Source organism: Cupressus sempervirens, chromosome 5 (assembly GCF_028749045.1).
Source record: "Cupressus sempervirens isolate cs-2001-9-10 chromosome 5, ASM2874904v1, whole genome shotgun sequence".
NCBI lineage: Eukaryota > Viridiplantae > Streptophyta > Pinopsida > Cupressales > Cupressaceae > Cupressus > Cupressus sempervirens.
The window spans coordinates 198,283,769-198,309,912 of record NC_143122.1 but is presented as its reverse complement, the minus strand read 5'-3'; the positions used below and the strand labels follow the sequence as shown (position 1 = coordinate 198,309,912).

General features: G+C 34.2%; 1 protein-coding gene across 1 annotated transcript; it reads right to left on the bottom strand.

Moving 5' to 3' along the window:
* Nucleotides 1–12,947: 12,947 nt before the first annotated feature.
* LOC149555072 (NAC domain-containing protein 6-like) lies at nucleotides 12,948–14,606 on the bottom strand. Its single transcript, XM_089833580.1, has 3 exons — nucleotides 14,418–14,606; nucleotides 13,679–13,923; nucleotides 12,948–13,354 (listed from the first exon to the last, which is right to left on the bottom strand). The coding sequence occupies exons 1-3, from the start codon at nucleotides 14,581–14,583 to the stop codon at nucleotides 13,067–13,069; spliced, it is 699 nt and encodes a 232-aa protein (XP_089689706.1). The 5' UTR covers nucleotides 14,584–14,606; the 3' UTR covers nucleotides 12,948–13,066.
* Nucleotides 14,607–26,144: the final 11,538 nt, after the last annotated feature.

Genomic DNA, 26,144 nt, shown 5'->3' with positions numbered 1-26,144 from the left:
TAATCGACTAGAGATATCTTCTATTCTAATTGAGGATACTAGGGAAGTCAACATCAGTTCTTCAGAGATCCCTAAGCTTGTTCACATTGCTGCATCCCTATCACAAGACCAAGCTGACCTCCTCTTTGAGGTCTTAAGAGAGAACATTGGCCGATTTGCATGGTCATATCAGGACATGCCAGGTTTTTGATCCAAAGCTTGTAGTTCATCATCTTGCAGTTGATCCAAAGATCAAGCCCGTCAGACAAAAGCTTAGAAAAATGCACCCCAAGGTGGCATTATTGGTCAAAGCTGAATTAGAAAGAATGTTAGCTGCTAAGGTTATCTGACCTTTCGACTACTCAGAGTGGATCTCCAACATGGTCCCTGTCACTAAACCTTCTGATGACATCAGAATCTACACTGATTTTAGAGATCTTAACAAAGCTTGTCCAAAAGATGATTTTCCCTTGCCCAACATAGATATGATTGTAGATCTTACAGCTGGACATGAAATTTTGTCCCTCATGGATGGATTTTTTGGGTATAATCAAATCAAGATTGCAGAAGAGGATCAGCATCAGACAACATTCACTACCCCTTGGGGAACCTTTTGCTACAACATGATGCCTTTTGGCCTAAAGAATGCTGGGGCTACCTATCAAAGAGCTATGACAGCCATCTTTAATGATCTCATCCATAGCATTTTGGAGGATTATGTGGATGATATCTTTGTCAAATCTCATACCTTCATGGATCATCTTGCTAACCTGGAGAAAGTCTTTGATAGGTTAGCCAAATATCATCTCATGCTGAATCCCAAGAAATGTGTCTTTGGGGTCACATCTGGCAAGCTTCTAGGCTTTATAGTTTCTAAACGAGGTATAGAGATCGACCCTAAGAAGGTCAAGGCTATCTTAGACATGCCTCCTCCCCAGACACTGCGACAGCTTCGTTCTCTTCAGGGAAAGCTTCAATCTGTTCGGCGCTTCATCTCCCAACTTGCAGATAAGTGTACACCATTTTCACATTTACTAAAGAAGGATGAGAACTTCAAGTGGGATCCTTTATGTCAGCGTAGCTTCGACCATCTCAAGCAGTATCTCATCAATCCTCCTATCTTGGTTCCACCAGTTCCTGGTCGTCCCCTAATTTTGTACATATCAGCAACACCTACTGCTCTAGGGGCACTTCTAGCACAACTTGATGACTACAGCAGAGAAAGAGCCATCTACTACATCAATAGAACCCTAGTTGGTTATGAACTCAATTACACTCCTATGGAAAAAGCTTGTTTGACAGTTGTTTTCTCAACTCAGAAGCTTTGCCATTACATGCTAAGTCATACCATCCAACTAGTCTCCAAGATTGACCCTCTCAAGTATATGCTCTCCAGGACAACACTTACAGGCCGTTTGGCCAAATGGGTTATGCTCCTTAGCGAATTTGACATCCAGTATGTGGATAGAAAGGCAATCAAAGGGCAAGCTATAGCAGATCACCTAGCTGATGCACCTCTAATAGATGCTTATCCGTTGATCACATAATTTTTCAGATGAGCATATCTGTCTAATTGAAGAACAACCCCCATGGAAACTTTATTTTGATGGCTCATACACATCTCATGGATCAAGGGCAGGAATATTGTTGGTCACACCTCAAGGAGATTACATTCCAAAAGCCTTCAAGCTACAATTCCCTAGCACCAACAATATAGCTGAATATGAGGCCCTCATAGCAGGATTAAAGATAGCTGCAGTATGGAACATTGCTGAGATACAAATCTTTGGCGATTCTCAGCTCATCATCAAGCAAGCCCTAAATGAATATCAAACCAAAGATGAAAAGCTATTACCCTACAAAGAGCTAGTTGATCAGCTAACCCAGCGTTTTACAAGGCTTTAGTTTACACAAGTGCCTCGAATACAGAACAAAGCAGCAGATGCTATGGCTACTATAGGCTCGCTCTTGGAAATTCCCCAAACAACTACATAGTATGAGTTTTTAGTGGAGCAGCTCCTCACACCCGCCTATGCAAATGAGGATTCAAACCGTGTTTGTATCTTGGTTGGTCCCCAATCCCCTTGGTACCATGAGATTCATGCTTACCTTAACGATGGTATCATATCCCCTCACCTCACACGTACCCAACGCCAAAAACTCATCCGAAAATCATCCCGCTATGTTATCATAGCCAATACCCTATATCGTCGAGGTTATCACGATACTCTCTCTCGATGTTTAGACCAAAATGAGGCCGTGATGGTGTTAAAGGAAGTACACTCTGGACTTTGCGGTGCCCACACGAGTGGTATTGTCCTAGCGCGACAAATCCTTAGAGCAGGCTACTATTGGCCTACCATTGAAGAAGATTCCTGTGACTTTGTCAGAAAGTGTCTCCCATGTCAGGAGCATGCAAATCTTGTGCACGCTCCAGCACAGGATCTACAGCCTATTGCACCACCTTGGCGTTTCGCTTGTTGGGGCCTTGATCTAGTTGGAACTATCACACCCCTCTCATCTGATGGACATAAATGGATAATAATAGCTACAAACTATTTCACTAAATGGGTGGAAGCAGTTCCCCTAGTCTCAGCTACAGGAGTTCAGGTCTCCAAGTTCATCTTGTACCACATTGTTTGCCGCTTCGGCATCCCATCCACCATCTTCACCGACCACGGAGGTAACTTTGAAAATCTCAACATGGAAGAATTATGCACTTCCCTCTGCATCCATCACTGCTTTTCTAGCCCATATTTCCCACAAGGTAATGGCCAGGCAGAGGCAACTAACAAAACCCTCCTCAAAATCCTAAAGAAAGTTGTCAATGATTTCAGCCGTAATTGGCACCTACAAATAAATCCAGCCCTATGGGCCTATCGAACTTCCTTCCGTACATCCACAAGCACAACTCCATACTCCCTAGTCTATGGTGCCGAAGCGTTACTACCTATAGAGGTTGAACTTCCCTCCTTGCGCATATCTTTGCAAGGGCAAATATCAGATGAAGAATATAGAGTAGCTCGGCTCACCCAACTAGATCTCTTAGACGAGAAGCGACAACAAGCCTATGATCATCTCACAGTCTATCAAACTCATCTCAAAAGGAATTTCAACAAGAAGGTGCTTCCACGATACTTTCAGCCAGGTGACATGGTCCTTAAAGAAAACATGAAAGTCCAAGTAGATTGAGAAAAGAAAGGCAAGTTTGAACCTACATGGCTTGGTCCTTATGTTGTCACTGCTTCCTTTGGCTCCGGAGCCTATCAGCTATCTACACCAGAAGGAGAACTCTTGAATGATCCTACTAACATCATTCATCTCAAGAAGTTCTATGCTTGAAGATCCTTGGTATACCTAGCTTTTGAAAAATACAAAAAAAAATAGTAAAGAGAAATAAGCGTCCAATGGTGAAAACTTGACAATTCAAGCGCCTTGGATAGGTACCTTGGTGAAAACCTGGTAATTCAGGCACCTTGTGTACTAAAGACTAATCTATTATCTATCACTATCCTATCCCTCATCCATTCACCCACCATCCCATAAGACACACTTGCTTGTTCCCTTAGTGTTCCAACCAAATGTCCAAAATCTGATGAAGCTTGTAAATACCTCCTGTACAGCTTGTAAATCTTGTACCAAAGCTTGTATTATACCTTGTAAATCTTGTACCATACCTTGTCTATCCGAATCTTGTCCAAGGTTTGTACCATATTCTAGCCTATAAATAATCTTGTATCCTAGCTTGTATACTATCACGTGCACACACAAAACCCCATTTTCACTTAAGCTTTTCGCAAACCATCTACCTATCCACCTATCACCTATTATAGACATCCCATCCTTCACAAACATTTCCATCTCAAAAAAACAAAAACATGAACAAACTTGTTCATTTGTAACATATCTTGGTCCATCAGCTTGTACATCCTCTTTAGCTTAGTACCATTGTATCTATCCAGTGTTTGTGTCAGTTCGTCCTTGATCAACATCTTGCACCCATCGCATATCTTGGTTAGCTATTCCAATGCATCCTTTAGCTAGATTTCCTATCACCAAAGTGTTATCTTTCTGAGTTCAACTTGCCAGACACATCACTCATCCAAATCCAATAGCTTAGGTGCTCTCCGATAGGTCCTTGCAGGATATAGCTTTCCTCATGTCTGATCTTGGTCCGTTAGTACCTCGTCCTACCCATCTCGTTGGCAAACGGTTCTCTTTTGGATTTTCGCTTTCTTTTGATTTGGACTCTTCCCTGTTGGGTCTTGAAATATCTTTTCCAAGCAATCTCCTTGTTCCCTCCTTAAGGTTGCCACGATCTTCCATATCATGGTATACTGCAAATGGGGCAATCCGAGCGTAAGGTCTTGATCATGTCTTTTGCTTGTTTTCTTTTCTGCTTGTGGGTTACCCAATGTCGGTTCCACTCTGATTCTTTCGAGATTCATGTGTGATGCTGGGGCAATCCTTGTGTGTTTGTTTTAAGTTAGTCCGTCAGTCCTTTGGACGGTTGGTGAAAAGGCCTTGATGTTCTTGGTAACCTTGGCAATTAACCAATAGTCCTATAGAAAATCTAGTGCTCAACTACATGGTGGTACTTCTCTTTGAAGTATCCCCTTGCTCAAAAAGCTTCAATAGTTTTCCTTCATCTCCATTATCCCCCATCCATATCTAGCATCCGTCTCTCCTACCCTAGCTTATGCATCAGTATCTCTTTGAATCACTCATCACTCTTAGCTTTAGGGATCCACAATCTTAGTCTTAGGGATCCACCAATCCAAATCAATCCACCAAGCCTCATCTTTCGAGATCCACAATCCTAGTCCTAGGGATCTCCAAAACCCATCTTCCACCAATCTGACTCTTTGAAATCCTGTTGCATCAGCTTTATAATCCCCTCATCCATCTCCCTATCCTGGATTCCTTTTTATAGCGCTCTGCTCCTTCATCCTCCACCTTCCCTAAAGTCTTAAGCTTGCTTCCTCTTCTGCATCTGATTCTCCTTTATCATTCTCCCATAGTGAGAGTTTGAGCTAATTCAGCCCCTTCTCTTTGCCAATCTGAGTTTCTTTGCTCTTCCGAGATTCTTGTACTTTTCAAGAAGCCATCGAGCCTCGCTTTCTCTCCCCGCTACCTTCTTGAGGGGGCATCTCACAGTCCATTCTCTCCTCTTCTGCTCTAGCCTTAGGCATCTTATTTTCTTATCTTTGATGCCATGCCACTTGCGGCATCACATCAAAGAGGGGCAAAATGTAGACACCTAAAAACCTTTAAAAAATAAAGTATTTTTATTTTCTGAAAAAGTCCTGATGACATCATCATTTATTAATTAATTAATTATTTAATTAATTAATTAATTTTTATGCCATTAAATCCCTTTATCTTAATTAAAAATATTTAATTAAGGAATCCCTCCCAAAAATGTTTAAATCTTATTTAAACATTATTTCTTTATTTATTAATTATTTAATTAATAAATTGACCAAAAAACCCAAAATAAATAAAAAATTTATTTTTTGCCCAAAACTTGGCCAATTTCCTTAAGACCACTAACCTCTTCCAAAATCTTCTAATCCTTCTTTAATTTTAATTAAAGGCTAATCCCATCATTTCCTACCCCTAATCCCAACTCAAAATATTTAATTAAGATTAAATATTAATCCTCATGTTTATTAAAAAAGTTTTAATAAATATCTCCTCAACCCAAACCCTTGAAATAAATAAAACTTTATTTATTTCCTAAAAATCTAATTTATCCTCATCCTAAGAAGTTCTAGACTCTTCTAGAAAGTCTTCATCCTCATCCTAGGAAATTCTAGACTATTCTAGAAAGTCTTTATCCTCATCCAAAGTCTAGACTCTTCTAGAAGATGTCTTTAAACCTAATCCTAATCCCCTCCTAACCTTGTCACATTCCCTAAACATGGGTTAAGAATTACTAACCCAAGCCAAAGTTAACAAATATCTCCTCCTTCACCCACCCTCATTAAATGCCATCCACTTGCCTATCCCTAAGCTAATCCTAAACCATCCTAATCCATCCTCTAATCATTTGCACAAGCCTAAGCAAGCTTAAAACCTTCCTAATCAAGTCCAAGTCGAAATTGCTCTCATCACCCTCAAAATATCTCAACCATAAAACTTTATGAAGCCCACTAGGCCATAAATGACTCTTCCAAGCCCTTTTATTGCTCTTACAAGTCATTATGAGGGTCTTTATGAAGATTTTATCCCTTGAGCCTCCTTTGTTGACTCATCCTTCCCCTTTCCTCCATCCTCTCACCATGTGACATGTGTCACTCCCTGATTGGTTGTAAGGAAGCACAATCCATGTGCTCTCCTCTCATGCAATCTGAGCCTTCTATAAGCTTTTTCACATCCTTGCATCCTAGCCCTTGATCCCTCAAGCCCTTTGCCTATTTAAGGAATCCTCTCCCAATTCATTTTAACACAATCTATGAAGTAAAGTCATAATTCCATTTTAAGAAGCCATTTTACATCAAAACCATACACTCACACCCAAATTACAACTCCATTTGAAGCCCTTTTTGAAGCATAAGCTTGAGCATACATCCCTTCTATTTAGACAAAGCCACTCAACAAGAGAGCTTCTCATTGAGAGAGTCCATTAATGACTCATATTCTCAATTGAGAGTTCATCTTAGTCTATCTTGAAGTTTATGAATTTTGTTTAGTTTGTAGAAGCTTTATTTAAATTTGGTTTCTATTAGCATACTAACATTGCTCATATACATATAGCAGTTTGTACTCCAATTGAGCACATGTTGTCTACTACATCTCTTTATGAGACACACCTTTACATTATTATCTTCTCATTGTTGCACACACATTCATGCACAATGGAGGATAATCCACTCTTGGTGGACATGTGCTCAGTTGGTATACTTATCTCTTTGCATGACTCCTAGTCATCTTGATTGCCTTTATATACAAGGCACTTCCATGATGTATTTATCCAATTATCTAATTAATCCATTCTCATTTGATCATATCTTGTCTCTCTTGTGCTATCTCTTCAGCTTCTAGATCTTGGCATTTCATTTTTGCCTTAGGAAAATTCTTACATGGTATCAAAGCTATACCAAATTCTTATAAAATATCTGGCTGATTGGATAATAAATTAGTACAAACTTCATGTACTAAATACAGTCTTATTAGAATTCTTAATATAATTTTAGATGAGGCATCTAAACAAATCAACACTTAGTGTGTGTTGTTTAATAGAAATTTAGAATGTGTTGTTTATGACTAACCCTTAGTCACACTGAATAAAATCTATTATTTTTCAAACGGTTTAATTTATCTCACTCTCTCCTATGCATTAACTACGGTTTGGTTTAAAGAGTGTGTCCATAGTTTGAATTGTTAGAGTAATACGATATTGCCTTATTAATTAAATCATTTTAATTTAATTTTTAAGTCACTTATTATCTCTAGTTTACTTAAGCTAAATTTTAGGCATATAATAATTAATTATTATCATGCAACTTAGGTTTTACCTTGTTAGCATTTTTATCTCCTTTTATAAGGATTGATCTCTTTGTAATTTTATTCATTCACTTTTAATAATAGCAATCTCTTTTTTTGCTCATCAAGAATGTCTCATATGTGGATTTGGGAATTCTAGCCTTCGTAGCTTTTTCTTCTATCTTTCTATGATAGGTGTTTGCATGTAGGTGATTCTTGGGAGTTGTGGGGTTGATTTTTCATAAACTTCAACATGGTATTAGAGCTCCAAAAATTCATGCCCCTGTTCCATTTATGAGAGTTTGTCTTGGCTTTTAAATTTGTGTTTTTTGTTCAGAGGGTTTCATTTTTAAGTGTTATTTGTATTAAATCTGGGGGGTCACTAGTTTTTAGGTCACTTTGAGCCCAAACAGACATCACCATTGAGCTCAAAGCACCCAAAAACCCCTACTCTCATATAAAAGTTGTCCAATTTGGATAGTTGGAATTTGAGGCTAAAATATCTTACTCCTAGATTGGGCACATTTCTCAAGGCGACGATTTTGAGATTTTTGACACATTTTTTGAGGTGGTGATTTTATAATTTTTGGCACAAATTTTTTTTTTTTTTTGCATGAAAATTGAGATTTTGGTGTATGCAAATCAAGATTTTTTTGAAAATCAAGATTTTTGGCATAAAAATCAAGATTTTGGAGCAAGCAAATTGAGACAATTTTGTTACAAAATATGCTTCTTGAGGCAATTTCTGATATTGTTTGACACGCTTTGCAAGATATTTTGGCACTAATCTTGATGTAGTAAATTTTTATTTTTGTGCTTTTCCAACGTGTTTTTGACTTGCATGTGGTTTTTTGGCCATAACATGCTCATCTAGACTCCATTTTTTGATCTGAAAAAAGTGTTAGAAAGATGATTATGAGCCTATCATGATTGTGTAGTTTTTTTGGGTTTTTGGTGCTATTTGGTGGCTTTTTTTGGTTCTCAAATTTAGAAGTTATATTTTGCACTCTGAGAGCCATATTTTGAGAAATTCTATTTTCCAAATTTTGCTCTAGGCACATCCCATTTAGATTTTTGCTTTTTTGCATTTTGATGGATACTTGGTTGTTTCAGGTCCAAGGATCAATTTTTTTGTTTCGAATGATTTTTCATGGGTTGTACTATCTATTATATCAACCTTATGTCTCTTTTGATCTTTGTTGACATCCTTTTGTAGTATTTTTGCAAACACACTGAGATAAAGTGCCACTCTATTGCATTTTGGGATCTTGGACATTTTGTATTTTGTTGTACTTGCACTACATTATAAAGTGCCTTTAGGGGTTTCATGTTGGCCATATTCACCATCTTCCTTTGTCAAGTGAGTGTTTGTTCCATGGCATTAGCCCCATGACATGTCAATGACACGTGCCATTATAGGTGTTTGTACTTCTTTTGCACTCTCGATGTTCCTAGTTCTTCTTTCTGTAGGAGATATTGCATTGAGTTTCAGTGTTCATGTCTTACCTCTCAACATTATAGGGGGGTTATGTTAGCTCTATTGTTTTCTTGGTTCGATGGAGTGAGCTATGTATTTAGTATTTGATCCCATGTACTTGGCGATTGTAGTGGCTGGATACCTATGCATTTTGGTGAGATGGATCATTTACCATATAGACATTCTTTCATTCCTATTTTTGGAGGCATTCTTTCATAAGAAATGAGTGATTGTCATTTAACTTTGGATGATGATGTAGATGTAGAAGCCACCTGATCTATAGAAGAAGGAGTAGACACTGATGAGGGAAACTAAATATTGTTCTTTTGAAGAATGTGAGTGAGTTCATAAATCTTCTTATGGAAACATTTATGCTCATCATGTCTTAGCTTTTTGCAATATGCACATTTCTCTCTCTTTCTTCTAGATGCTTCCTCTCTTGAAGAGGACTTGGATTCAATATTATGTTATGAAGGAGAGTCATCACCTTTGTTATCTTGCTCAGGACCCTTATGTTTCTTGTTTCCCTTTCCTTTGGGAGCCTTTGGAGATGAGTCATTTCTTCCTTTCTACAACACCTGTAGTTGGTTCTAGATCCTATCCAAGATTTATTCTATGCAATCCAATTCTGATCAACTGAATGGAGACTGCTTATTTCCATTCATGATAGTTATAGGGAGCGAGCAGTGACACTTTTAAAAAATCCATAATGAAATCAAATGATGATTGAAATCAACTGATAACTCCTTCAAATCATGGATTCGTTAATAAAATTGAAACCCAAGTATTCACCGAATAAAAATATAGCCAAAAAGACCTATTCCTAAAAGCGATGTGTCCACTCCAAATCATTGAAAACTAATTATAGATCTAGAAACTAGATTGAAAATCATGCACTTTCAAAAAAAATTGCATGTGAAACTATTATCGGATGTGCCCAAACAAAGCCTTTAAAGTTGCAAAGATGGGATTTCCAATTTTTTTTAAAATTTAGAAACAAAGATCCAAGATCACCTACACCACTGTGTAGATTGTGACATTCTACCCCAAAACGAAAAAAAAGAACTCTCAAAAAGGAGTCTGGATGACTGAGATATTGTTGTTTGAAAATTGCTTTTGAAATTTTTTTTTTGAATCACCGCAACCTCACCTCCAAAAATCAAATGGCTCTAGATATGAGCTCAGATGTCCAATTTGGATGAAAAAAAATGATTTAGGGGTTTTTGGACATCATCTATTTGATGCCAACCTCTAATTTGCACTAGGAATCTCCAATTTTTCTCTTACAATAGAAGGTCACAAAATACGAATCCTAAAATTGCCTCCAAATTGTGATGTCCAAATTTCCAAATGCTGCACCAAAAATTAATCAAGCCAAGATTGCACTTCTTGAGAAGAGGTCTTCACAGCATAAGAGATCTGATACCATGTTAGTGTTTTAGGTGACTCTACAACACCCCTAGGATCAAATGCAAGCCCAAGATAACTTCCACCAGAGATTGGCAAGACAATTGCATGAAGATGCAAGAATGATATTATTGATTATGGACTTCCTTGACATCCAATGGATTGATTTAAAATGTAAATAATGGGCCTCCTTATAGAGGAAGGGCGATAAGAGACAAAGATAAGGAGAAGATAAGCTATCACTTACACAAAGTGGAATCGCATGTACACCAAAGGTGGATCATCCTCCATTATACAATGAAGTATGTGCAATGATGAGGATGATAATGTGATAAATGCACTAGAGGTGGATTGAGATAACAACTATTACCACCTAGAGTGGAATTCTTCTACACCATGTGCTTAATTGAGATGCAAACTCCTAAGTGTCTCAATGAAAAACTACTATGCAATGCATTATCCTAAGTAAGCTTAAGTAAGTGTAACTAGTGAATATTTAATTATGCCAAAAAAATGATGTAATTTTAACATCATGTTTGATGGGTAGGTTTGCATACCCTTGATATAATTTAAACGATGTAGTTCTATTATACTTATTAATGGTGTTTACGATGCGATGGTTGATACCTCAACTCAACTTGTATTATTTTATCCTTGTAATAGTTTATGCATCATTTTGACAAATAGGATGTGTCTTGAAACATAACTACTTAAGCAAATACAAATATCTTTGACTTGTAGGCTTATTTCGCGACATTTGTGTATTTTGTATTTCTAGTACTCCTTATTACATTGGAACAAACTAATAAAATGCATATGCAATGATATATGTTTTATTTTTCTATGTTAACATATATCACATTGGTGTTTATAAATACCTTTGAGGATGTCCTTGAATAGCTAGGGTCAAGTTTTCCTAGGTAAATTATCTAAATAAGTTGGCTTTATAGTTTTGACCTAATAATCATACATAACATTATCTTAATTAATTATGATAAAGGTTACTTCATGTATCAAGAGTCTAAATATTAAGTTCAACATTCAACTACATATACCACAACATATTTAAGCAATTAAAGAAACACACACTAGTATACCTGAGATATATACAAGGCTATACACATATATAATATGTGTTCCAATAGTTTATATATAAAAATATAGAAATCTAAAGAGCATATATATACTTATTAGAGACCAATACCATTCCTATCAACTCAAGCAACCCATCCATGATCTACTTCTATCCAAGTGAGCCCATTTTTGGTAATTTGTTTACATCTGGGACATCATCATCAAGTACACTAATGAGACGAACCACATCCAATACTATTGGGATTTCTTCTACTCTCTCTCCCCCCCTCTGCAAGTTCAATTTATCCATAAAAGTTTGTAGCCCAATTTTAATGGGTGTTCGTTCTTCACCAAATCTTCTACACATAAATTTGTAGGAAGTTTCCATGTTGAACAGTCTAGTTTTTTTTGTAGTAACATCGTATTGATAAGTTTATATTGATGCACTTGATGTTAGATGAGTAAGTTGGCATATCCTTGAGATAATTTTCATTATATGTACTAATTGTGTTTACGATGAGATGATCAACACCTCATCTCTTCTTGTATTGTTTTATCCTTGTACTAGACTGCATTATTTTAATAAATGGATCAATCTTGAAATATAAAAGCTTATTTTAATAAAAATATCTTTGACTTGTAGATTTTTTTGTGACTTCTGTATATTTTGGATTTGTAGCTTATGTGGCATGTGCATAGAATGCTAGTCCTTATAGTGTTGGAACAAACTAATCGAATGTATGTGCAAGGCTATGTTTTATTTTTCTTTGTGTTTAAAGATATCATGTTAGTGTTTATAAATACATTTTAGGATATCCTTGAATGGATAGGATAAAGTTCTCTTAGGTCAATTGTCTAAATAAGTTGGCTTTATAGTTTTGACCTAATAATCATACACAACATTCACAAACATGTTCTTTATAAACTCCAAACCCAAGTTTTCCGTAGAGTGCTTATTCTTTGTTTGACCACATGAATTAATTGCCAAAAATAGCTTCGTATAATATCAAAATATAATAGCAATTTAATTATGTATTAAGTCAATTAAAATGATTAGTGGAAAGAGGCAAGAATATGAGAAATTAAAATTTGTGTTTTAAATTTCCTAGTCAAACCACAAAGAATAATAGTCACAATTGTAGACTAATTATTAAATTATGAACCTAGATTTGAATATGATTTGTAAATGATAAATACAACTATCATTATGTGACCGGCTTAAACATCACACACTAAGGCTTGATTCCTAAGCTAAAAGTGTTAAATAGTCAAAGTTGACTTATTTTTCCAAACTTAATTTTTTCCTTAGTGTGTGATGTTTAAGATTGACATTATACAACTATATTGACATGATCCATTAAACTAGCCTTAAAACTAAATTAAAATTTTAAAATATATTGACATGATCCAAGGAACCAGAACTAATATGCACAAATGAGAGAGAGCTTTTTCATTTGTGATTTAGAGAAGTGAAATTTTTTTTTCCCTTAAGAACTAAAAATCATTTATATGTACATGAAGCTAACTTATTAAAACATTTTTTTAAAAAGGAAACTACACAACAACATACTTATTTACATGTGGAAGACCTAAAATCCTCATTGCTCGTTTAGATGTATTAAAAACTGGAAATGAGTAATTTCAGAATATAGGCGACCTTCCATCCCAACACAACCACTTTAAATCCTCCTCGCTCACTCCCGTTTCCATTTTGGTAGTTGATATGTTTTCCTTACAAAATGCAAAACAGTGTGCTGAATTGGCTTGCAACTGCTCATTTGCCATCACAGGGGAGTTCAAAATTGTATTTTCACAATTATTAACTCTTTTCTCATCTTGACGTGTATTTCCACTGTCAAGAGACTTCATAGAGGTTGCCTTTTTGTACACCCTACACAGTTTAACACTTTCTCCATTCTCACTCACACTCTGCAATGTCAAACCAATCAAGACATCAACAACTGATCTTACATTTGGAAACGTACCATGAGTTTGATCCATAGTCACAATGTTACAGAGTTCAAGCCTAATAAATCTTCTCTGTTTAAAATCTTGACCATACATCATTGAATATAATCTAAATTATCTAAATTATTGATATTATTTAAAATTCATGATCAGACTTGGGAACAACATCAAAATAAATATAAATATGTTTAAAATATCTATACTAATGTAAAAATCGAACCTCCATTATACAAAAAGACTAATAATGAAAAAACTTTCAAACAAAAGTAGTATAGCATGTATTACCGGATGAAGTCTGTATTCATTCATTATCCAGTCAGTCCTGTGGCCTTTGAGAGCCCTTCCTTCGTAGAAAACAAGGGTCTTTCTGAACCCAATGATTGTCGAAGTAGACCGATTATAAACAGGCCTATCTGACCCGGTGGCCTTCCAGAAGCCTGCTCTAGTGATTCTGTTGGGTCGTCCATCGTTGTGCCCACGAGGTTTAACAAAGAAAAACCACTGCCTTTCTCCTTCAGTCAGAGACAACCCTGCATTCAACAACTCAGTCATCAGTTCGTAATCTATAAGACTATTGTTACAGGTAACATGAACATTTTAGGTCGCACTCTATGAACAATTATCAGAATATTACAATATTTAAGGAAATAAAAAATAAGCGCGTTCTCTTATTGAACTCTTTAATATCTTAATATAACAAGTGCACTCTTTAATATCTTAATATAACAAGTGCACTCAGAAATATTTTTGAGTGTTTAAGAAGTTGAAAATTAAGCTCTCTCTAATTTCGGTCTTCTAATTCAATATCGTTGTCATGATAAATCATGAAGTATGATCTGAAACATAGATGTTATAATGAACTTTTTTTTTTTTTCTGATTGAAGTTTCAAACATTCTAATGATAAATAATAGAATATAATGGAAAACATTAATGTTTTAAAAAAATCATACAATCAAATTCAAAAACAATAACACAATAAAAATTACTCGAACCCAAAAATGATCCCAGTTCTTAAATTCATACCAGGAAGTTCCCAAGGTTCAAAAGCATAGAGATCAAGCTCTTTGATAACACTAACTTTGATTGGCTTCTTGTCCACTTTGCGGCGAAGATAGAAGCCCACCAATTCCTCCTCTGTGGGGTGGAAACGAAACCCAGGAAAGTGTTTGAGCTCATGTTGCTCCTCCATTCTCTGCTGTGTTATGTTGTGGCAATGCCATGAAACTAATATATCATAGTAAAGTGAAAGAATGTTGGTCCTCGGTAACTTCGTCCCAATGGTGAGGAAAGGTGTGAGGAAGGAGATGAGAATTTGTGTGGGCGAGCGGTACAAGATGGTCTTTCTTGGCTGGACAGATGAAATTTCTGGGTATCTCGCTATTCTCCAGTTGTTAACATGTCGTCTTCTTCGTGGCAGTATCAACCGTCACTTGATGTACGTTGACATGCCTTTAGGTTTTATCGAAGCAAATTCACCAAAAGTTTTTATATATTTAAATATGGATTTTAGTCAATGGTTGTACGAGATATAACTATTTATATTGAAAGGGAAAGGGTATGGGGTTAGAATTTAGAGTAATTTCAGATAATATGTACTAAAGACAAAAGAAAGTCAAACATGATTTTTTTTGTTTAAAAATTTTGTTGTTTTCGATAACAAAATATATAAATCATGAAGATCAAATGTTGAAAATTTCAAAAAAATCATTATTTTTTTCTATTTTTTGAAATTTTGTCAATGGTGTAATTTGTAGGAAGGATAGTCGTGTCCGGATTTATAGGGGAGAAGAATTACAGAGTGAGAGGGGTCTAATATGTAATATGTTAGAGGATGTTTTTGGGTTCTATGTTGGTCAATTTGAATGTTAGAAGATATAATGTGGAAAGTCAAAACATATAAAATTAAACTCATAAAGAGCACATTCCAATGATGTAATAAAATGATTGAATAGGTCTAGGATGTCTTAAGGTTCTTGGATCTATTTGATGTAATAAAATAACTTATTTGTTAGGCCACTTGGCATGAGTTAATCTTATAAAGCTTGAGTCAAAGATTGGTCAAAGGGTTCATATTTGATGAGTTTCATGGTTTTTAGTCATCCTAGGATGTTTAGGGTACATATGAGTCAATTTCAGTCCCCTAGAAGTCATAAATAAAAAGTTCACGAAGTTGTAAAAAGTTGCAAATTTTGTGATATTGCTATGAGGATTTAACTGTGTAGCATTTAGGTCAAATTCATTGACCAATGGGATAGGCATAAATAAGCTTGAGAAGGCCAAGAAAAGAGACACTTGAAGACTTTGTATGATTATGGTGGAGTTCAAAGCAAAAAAAGAGTGGTTTTCCTATGACATTTAATGTTGTTTTGTGCTACATGACCCACATTGGATTGACATCTATCATATTTTGCGTTGGTTAGATAGGATTTTGTTTCACCTTTCCATTGCCCTTGGTTTTCTTTCCTAAAGTTGAGTAATAAGGGAGATATACTAGTTTGTTAGCAAGTTGCTCCAAACCCTCCTTAATTCAAGGTCTCACAAAGAAGTGGCCATAGACTCGCATTGCCACAATGGGAATTTGATGGCTCTTCATATGAAGCAAGTTATGCCTATGCATTTTAGGATTTTTAAGTTTTTAAGTTGGATCAAGCACGATAAGGTCTTTAGTGAGATTCCACTTAGTAGACCTCTAGATAGAGGGATAGAACACATCATCAAATTGGAGGAGGGTGCTAAGCCTATTATAGTTACTCCCTACAGGCGCCCTAAGTGGCTTAAAGATGAGATAGGGAAAACTATCAAGGAGTTGCTAGCTATGGGGCATATTAGACCGAGTAAGTCACCTTTTGCTTCATCAGTAGTATTAGTTAAAAAGAAGGATGGTACTCTAAGGATGTGTATTGATTATAGAATGCTTAACAAGAGAACAATCGAGAATCGTTACCCCATTCTAAGGATTGATGAATTGATTGATGAATTGCATGGTGCCAAGTACTTCTCCAAAATTGATCTAAGATTAGGTTACCACCAAATTCATGTGAGAGAAGAAGATATTGAGAAGACAACTTTTCGTTGCCATTGTGGACATTTTGAGTTTGTGATTATGCGGTTTGGGCTAACCAATGTTCCTACTACATTCTAGTCTACTATGAATAGGGTATTTCATTCATAGTTGAGGCAATTTGTGTTAGTCTTCTTTGATGATATCTTGGTTTATAGCAAGACATGGGAAGAGCATCTTGCACATCTTGACATAGTTTTGGGTATTCTTGGTAAGGAATCTCTATATGCCAAGGAATTAAAATGTGACTTGGTCATGACAAAATTATTGTATTTAGGTCACATCATTAGTGTAGAAGGAGTTCAGATGGATCCAAATAAGGTCAAGGAAATTATTGAGTGGCCTACTCCGACGAATCTGACACAACTTAGAGGATTTTTAGGTTTGTGTGGATTCTATTGCATATTAGTCAATGGGTATTCTAGCCATGCAACACCACTTATATATTTGACTAAGAAAGGGGATTTTGTTTGGACTTGTGAGGCACAACAATTCTTTGAGATGTTCAAACAACTTATGACTACTTGCCTAGTGCTTGCATTACCCAATTGCACTAAACCCTTTGAGTTGCAGTGTGACGCTTCAGGTGAGGGGATTGGAGCTATCTTTATGCAAGAAAAACATCCAATTGCATATGAAAGAAGGAAGTTGAGGGGCCTTAAGAGGAGCTACAGTATATATGACAAGGAAATGTTGGCCATTATGCATGCATTGGCCAAGTTCAGGGAATACTTAGTGGGCAGTAAATTCATTGTTAAAATAGACCATAATAGCTTGAGACATTTCCTTGGGCAGTGAGATCTTAATGACAGTCAACAAAAGTGGGTAAGCAAGTTGCAATCTTATGATTTTGACATTTATTTTGTCAAAGGTTCACAAAATATAGTCGCTGATGCCTTGTCTCGCCAACCACATTTGAGCTCTATAGCTGAGGTTTCAAAGGATTGGAGTCATTTGATTGTGGCAGAATATGCTAAGGATTCTTGGGCTTCAAGTATTATTGATGGGTCACTATAGGATAACAGGTACACAGTGGTGAATGATCTTATCATTTACAAGGGGAGGATTTTCTTGACTCCAAGATCCAAAGTGAAGAACATAGTATTGGGGTCTTTTCATGATTCACCATTGGTAGGCCATCCCAGGTATTTCAAACCTATCAAAAGATTTAGGAGAGGTTCACTTGGAAGGGTCTAAAATCTGATGTTCTACGATATGTTAGAGAATGTGTTGTTTGTCAATAGAACGAATAGAACCATACATATCCTGCTGGTTTATTACAACCACTTCCAATTCCAAACAAGAAGTGGGAATGTATATCTATGGACTTCATCACAAGGTTACCAAAGGTGCAAGGCAAGGATTGTGTTTATGTGGTGGTTGATTGGTTGACCAAGTTTGCACATATTTTCTCAGTCACTGTTTCATATTCAGCCACACAGGTTGTCGAACTATTTTTTTGTGAGGTGTTTAGATTGCATGGATTACCACAAAACATTGTTAGTGACCGAGATAGTCAATTTATGAGCAATTTCTGGAAGGAGCTTTTCAGATTGTGTGGGACCAAGCTTTCTCCAAGTACTAGTTACCACACTCAAACAAATGGACAGACAGAGATAGTCAACAAATGGGTGGAAGAGTACCTCAAAAATTATATTGCTGGGTAGCAAAAAGGATGGGTTAAGTGAATATACCTTTGTGAGTACTACTACAACACCACTTACCATATTTCTATTTAGATGACACCATTCATGTTCTTGCATGGTTATGAGGCTCCTAGCTTTCTTGATTTGTTGATAAGTGATAGTACAGTGCCTAGTGCTAGAGACATGTTACAGAAAAATCAGGATATAATGAGGGCTCTTTGTGAAAACATTCGAAAGGCACAAAATCAACAAAAATAATATGCAGATCAGAAGAGAGTGGAACACTCTTTGAGGTTAGAGACATGGTGTATTTGATGTTGCATCCCTATAGACAGTCTACTCTCAAGAAGAGTGGTGCAGAGAAGCTCAAGCCACAATACTACAAACCCTTTCGGGTCCTTAGGCGTGTGGGTGAAGTGGTCTATGAACTAGAGTTGCCGAAAGACAACAAAGTGCACAATATTTTCCATGTATCATGCCTCAAGAAGGCATTGGGACATCATGTGGCTCCTTCTATGGTTCGACCACCCTTAGATGATGAGGGTAAGTTGATTTTGATACCAAAGACTATACTAGATTTTAGAGAGAAGAAATTGAGAAGTCATGTCATTAGAGAATATTTGATTAAATGGTAGAACCTACCTATTGAGGATGCTACATGAGAGAGTGAAGAGATTCTGCAACACCTAGAGTTGAGATTGCTTGGGGACAAGCAATTTCCAGAGGGGCGAACTGTAATGTCTCCATCTCTTTAGCCTCTCAATAGATTTCTTAGCCTTTCATCCTTCAAAGGCTAAGTGGAAATAATTAAATTGATTTCTTATAAAGTCATTAAATAATTATAAAAAAATTTAAAAAGATGACTTTATATTTAATTAATTTAATATTAGGGAATCACCAAGAAGCACAACCCATCTATTGTTGGGAAGGAGGAAGCTTCCAGAATAGTGCGATAAGATAACACTTATGATTCTTCTAGAAGGGGTGGGTAGGAATAATATAAATAGAGAAGAGAGCCTCATGGGAAGGCATTCTGATTTGTTATTAACATTTGCATGTGTATTTGTGGAGCCAAGGGCCTGCAGATAATCAATTTGTCTTTGGGAATGAAAACTCCCAATGATAGCAATTTTGAGGGTGTGAAACGTTAGCTAAATTATTGCCAATTGGAGGTGGTATTATAGTCACTTCATTGTGCTGAATTTGTGGCCAAGGGCTAGGTGTGAAGAGGAAGAATAAGTAGGGCATTTGCTACAGGATCTTGTTGCAGGAACACTATATTACCTTGTCATTAGGGCATAATACCTGGAGATATTGATTGCATTGTTAGTGGAGACTCAAAGCGACTTCAAGAACTAGGTTTCTCCTGTTTATTCATGCATATTATATGCTACTGTTGTAGGTGTCAATCTTTATCAGAATTAAGTATTTATTTATATATATGATACTAGAGTTTTGGATTTGATATTAGTTTGTATTCAGATCTTGTAAAGATGTCTTGGTTGTAGATGCATCCTATTCTCTTAGTGCATTAACAAATGGAAGAAAGAATTATATTCATTGTGGATCTTGCAACCATTTATTACAAGTAGAAAATTAGGGTAATTTGTGACCAGTTTGAGCAAGGTTCATTACATTTTAAGTGCATTTTTAGTAGTTGATTATTTAGACTAGTTAATTTTCTTTATATAGTTAGATCTTGATATATTAAAGATAAAAAACTATATAGTATTTTTTAATTAAATATGTACATTTAATCATAAATGTAGATTTTACACGATTCAACATAGAAAATTCAAGTTGAGAGTTGGATAACTAAAGTAATTACAATAGATAAAATATTAACATAGTACAAACCTATATAGATAACTAACATGTAACTTGAAACATTAGGTAGAACTAAACTATAATAAGTTCTAGTTGTTCAAACTTGATAACTTAAAATTTAACCAACTTCAAAATTAGAAAACTTGGAAACTATAATAACATGTACATGAAACTTTGAAAACTTGTTAAGAGCTCAAGATAGCTAAAAATTAGTTATATTTTAGAAAACATTAACATAGTAAATCTATATGTACTAAATAACATAAATGCATATTTTTTGTTCACATACATGAGCTAGATGTGCATATTTGAGCTAGATGTTCACATACATGAGCTTGATGCATTGCACTTTGAACTCATCTGAATCTTCTAATTTATCACATAATATGGACTTCACAAATTGTGTTGTATTGCTAGGGATGACCAAATTAGGATCAAGTACTACTATAACTTTTTTATATGATTGTAAGTGTAGACCAAACTCAACATGATTTTGACAACAACAAGTTTCATGCATCTTATTTATGCGTACAAAGGAAGGACACAAATTCTCAAACATTCTTTGACATATTTTGACATTTGAAAATTCTTGCTTGAATGTTTGAAATAATTCAATTTGAGTTATATCTATGAAATATTTTGGATGTTCAATTTTGGCCCTTGTCTCTTGATCCTTAATTTGTATAGCATCACACCTATTGGAAGAAACACAAGAATGTGTGGTCCAAAATTCAATAACTTGTCTTTCTACATCTTTAGAAATTTTGTCTTTTCGAGAAAATCTACAAATATTCACCTAATTATTCTCAATGTTATCATCTAACATATTTCTCCTCTTGACGTATCTCTGAACAGTTCTTCTAGATATATGTAGTACATTAGAAATTGCATGTACCTATTTTCTGTGTCAATTTTCTACTAGATATAGTATTCATCAATGTTTTACGTGCAATACTCAAATCACCTCCCCAAGTTGTGTTGTCAATTTTGCTATAAGCATTTTGCAAATTTTTAACTATTGTTTTATTAATATTATGTGCATGGTTTTTCCTATTATCAACACCCAAAAACTCCAAAATAGGTCTCATATCTTTTCTCCTAAATAACTTGACAAATAATTGTGCATGTCCAAATATACTTTTATCTTTGAAATATTCATCCTACATGTTTTGACAGTCTTCTAATAGTGTTATCATTTATCATATCTTTAGATAGAATTTGGTTAAAAAGGAGTTCCTCATCCAAATCCATCAAATTTGCTATGCCTTCTAATTTTTTTCTATCATTAGAAGTGCCAATTTCTTCCTCTTCATGAATATGATCCTCTTCAAGAATTTTAGTAGGTTGGTTTTGGTTACATTTTGTATAACCTTTCATTTTGTCATCTCTTATTCTATCATATTTCCTTGATCTTTTCCTTTTGCTGCCCATTGAATACTTTAATCTATAGAAACAAAAAATTTAATTTAGATTTGATTAAATACTAGCTAATGCTTCAATATAGAATACATAAAAATAAGTAGACGAGAAAAAAAACCTTAAAAATATTCGATCCTTTGCAGTTATGATTAAATTGACGAAATAGTTGCTGAAAATGGCTTCAAAAATCATTGTCTTCCAAAAATGCTCTTTTATTTTTTGTTGTTTTCTATATTTATTGAAAAAAAAAAGAAAGAACAAATTTTATTTTATATGAAACCACCAAATTAACCATTGCCGATTTGATAAGCCGACAAGGGTTATGGCCGAAACCCTTTCAGCTGAAAGGGTTTCGGACATAACTGTCTATGTGGCATCCTAAGTGGCAACCACATAGGCAAAAATAAGAACTTTTGTAAACATCTCACTTTGAAGGCCAATTTGACCTACTAAAATGAAGTTTAAAAAAAAAATTAAAAATATACTTCAATAGGTCTCGAAGTCAAGATTATGATCATATAATTTTTTTAAAATTTTGATTAAGGATAATATGTTATAACTTGAAAATATTACAAGTAGGTATTTTAAGATTCAGGAAGATGTCTATTCAAAAATAGAAAATAAAAGTAAATCATGTTAAAAAATTATTATTTTTTAATGTTGCACTAGAGGAGAGAGTCTTCTTCAAGAATATATAATTTTTAAAAAAAAATATGTAGATTTGATGGAAAAAGTTTGATGGGAGAAAAAAACTGTCAATTTATGATAACTTTGACTTTGATCAATTATAATTTGAAAAATATTAGTTGATTTTAATTTTTATTTTTTTGGTGCACTAGGTATACATGTTAACTCTAACATATTCCATAATCAGACCAAAATATGATCATTTGCATTTTTTTTTTTGATAGGAAAAAAACTCTATATTTTCAACATTTAAAAAAAATAAAAATAGACTTTAAAAATTAAAAAATAAATAAAATTTTCACTCAATTTAAAAAAAAAAAAATTACAGACATAAACTTCATCTAATTGTACACATTTCATTTGTTTACATCATCTTCAAATTCTAAACAAAAATGCCACTTTTATGTCATTAAAGTTGAAGAGTTCAAATTCTGATATCACTTTCCATTATAAAAGGTGACACATGTTTGTGCTTTTACCCACATACCATAGCATACATCAAGTTTCCTATAGTGGAAGGGTACCTTGGATGTCTTATCCTCCTCATCTTGTGTCTTTGGACCAGGCCTGGAATTTGAAGGTCACCTCTGCCTGTCATATGAATTTTTGATGACGGTTGAGTCATTTTAGTGCCTTTCATTTTACGTTCAAAAAAAATTATTGATTGTCAAATTTTTTTTATATGAATAATTTAATAAATTTTTTAATAATCTTCACTATAATTTGTAACATATTAAATATAAACAATATACTCAAAAGTAAACCATCTAATATTCCAATCTATAAGAAAAATAATTCTTGATTAAAATTGGGATACAAAATATAGACTAATAAAAATAAATTAATCAAAGGTCAAGAACTCTTCTTGACTTTTTGTTCTTCCATATTTGATATATTTCATTCCAGTTTACATCATTTATATACCTGTAAAAATAAATATAACATTAGTAACTATGTATGAAAATAAGAGTTTTGAAAACTACATACAATTTACCTTATGTGATTCAACATAATGAAGAGAAGAATTTTGAAAACAACATAAATTTACCTTATGTGATTCAATTGATGAAGAAGAATTTTGAAGCTACAAATACAATAGAAATACAATTGTTTGACAAAAAATAACGTTTTTGGTGATATGATTATATAGATACAAATTAGAATATGTATAATTTAGTAACAAATAAAGAAATCTCATATTTACAACAAGTTTCTGTTTTTTCATATTTGTTTTGAAAACAATTCTAAAAACAACAATAAAAAATATAAGTTCAAGTCAATCATATATTAACAAATCATAGATGTTTCTAAATTAATATAAGAAAATGTTAACACATAAAAGATTTAATTTATAAGATTAAAAATATAAAATCATAAAAATATTAAAGAAACTTGGCAACTTTCTAAAATTAATATATTTAATTTAAAAAATGTTAAATCAATATAAATATTAACAAGTTTCTAAAATCAGTTGCTTTATAATTAAAAAAAAAATAATAATAATTACAAATTGCAATGAATTAAGCTAAAAATATAGAAATAGAAATATATAATTAATAATATAAAATATGTTAACAATTAAATCATAGTATTATTTATTAGTAAGTTGAGTTTCTAAAATTCATATATTTTAGACTCTAAATTACTATTAATATACAAAATATATATTATATATTAATTAAAATATCTTATATTTTATTATACATATATTACATATATTTTAATATAACGTTATATCTATATTAGTAAGTGAAGTATTATAGTATTCCTATAAGAGATTTTGATGGTTTATTAAGAAATCTAATTGTCAAATTTACGGTTTAAAAAAAAATTAGCTTGTCAATGTGTACAATCTTAAAAAAAAATTAGCCTATCATATATAGTTAAAATATCAAAAAAGGGCCAATACAACCATCAATTTCCAAGCCTGCTTGGGACACATCTCCTTAGTCAACTTCAAATGACTAGGTAAAGGTGTGTTGATAGTTTTAGCATTCTCCATAGAGAAATGTTACAACACCTTCTTCACATAATCAGCCTGAGATAGTGTCAATGTTTTGTTCTTCCTATCTCTTCAAATCTTCATACCAAGAATTTTTTTTGCTGGCCCCAAATCCTTCATAGAAAATGCATGTGCTAATTGACGTTTTAGCCCCTTAATATGATCCATGTTAGACCCAGCTACAAGCATATCATCAATATATAAACATAAAATAATGTAGCTATCATCATCCAACCTCTTAAAATAAACACAATGATCTGAATGACACCTACAATATCCATGCTTATGCATCAAAACTATCAAATTTTAGATACCATTGTCGAGGTGCTTCCTTTAAGCCATATAAAATTTTCTTCAATTTGCACACTAAATTCTCCTTACCTTTGACCTCAAATCCTTGTGGCTGAGCCATATATATCTCTTCATCAAATCACCATGAAGGAAGGTTGTTTCAACATCAAGCTGCTCTAAATGCAAATCTTCAGTAGCCACAAGACTTAAAACACTACGGATAGAAGCATCTTAACAACATGAGAAAATATCTCATCAAAATCAATGCCCTTTTTCAGTGCAAATCCTTTTACAACTAACCTAATTTTAAATCTTTTCTTACCTCCATCCTCTTCTTTTAACCTGTAAACCCACTTATTCTATAAAGCTCTTTTACTTGTAGGCAACTTTCATAAATCCCATGTCTTATTCTTCAGCAAAGAGTCCATTTCGCCTTTCATTACTGACTCCCACTAAATCTTAGTATCCACCTACACAGCTTCATCATAACATTCAGGTTCACCAGCATTAGTAAGTAAAATTGAATACAAAGAGGGAGAAAATCTTTCTGAAGGCCTAATTTTCCTTGTTGACCATCTAACATTCATTGGTGTGTGTGGTATTTTTTGTTGTGGTTGTTGCACATCATGAGGAATGGTTGAAACATCAACTTTTGGAGTATCATCTAGCACTACATAATCATCTTCTTTCTTCTCATGTTGCTACAGTAGATCTTTGTACAACACTTTCTCATTGAATATGACATCCTTACTTTTTACAATTTTATGATTTTCAAAATCCCAAAGCCTATAACCAAATTCATTAATTTCATATCCAAAAAATACACATTTTCTTGACTTAGCTTCTAGCTTGGTTCTATTTCCAAAATCTATGTGAGAAAATGCTTCACAACCAAAGGTTTTGAGAAAATAATAACTCACCTTCTTACCAGTCCATGCTTCCTCTGGAATAACACAACCCAAAGGAGTAGATGGACCTCTATTTTAAATTAAATAAACAGTCGTATTGACAGCCTCCACCCACATGTATAAAGGCAACCCAACATGCAACCTCATGCTCCTTGCACGCTCCATTATAGTCCTATTCATGTGTTCACCCATTCCATTTTCCTATGGAGTCCTTGGAACAGTTTTCTGTCTACAAATACCATTAGTGGAGAAATAATCTTCAAATTCATGACTGCAATACTCACCACCATTATCAAATTAAGACATTTTAATTTCTTACCATTCTCATTTTCAACCAAACATTTCTATTTCTTAAAAGTTTGAAATACATTAAAATTCTGTCTAAGGAAATAAACCCATACTTTTCTAGTTGCATCATCAATAAATGTAACATAATAATGAGAGCCAACAAGAGAAGATACTTGAGCTGGTCACTATACATCGATATGCACAAACTCTAATTTTTCCTTTTTGTTATCCTTCCCAGTTTTCACAAAACTCACTCTCTTTTGTTTTTCATACATGCAACTTTCATAGAAATCCATATTAACACATTTTAGACCTAGTAAAACATTCTTTGAATGAAGTACTTTCATACCCTTCTCACTCACGTGCCCAAGTCTGTCGAGCCATAATGTTGCATTAGAATTTACAACAACTATTTGTTCTCCCTGCTCAACCGCAGCAACTATTCCTAAAAATTCATTTTTCTCTGAAACAATTAAAGTAGAAGGAACAATATGACTTGTACAAAGATATAAGGTGCCTACTTTAGCACCTTTTGCTACTACAAGGGAACTTTTTGAAACCTTCCAATTTTTATCATTAAAAGTAACTACGTAACCCTCATCATTGAGTTACCCTATTGAA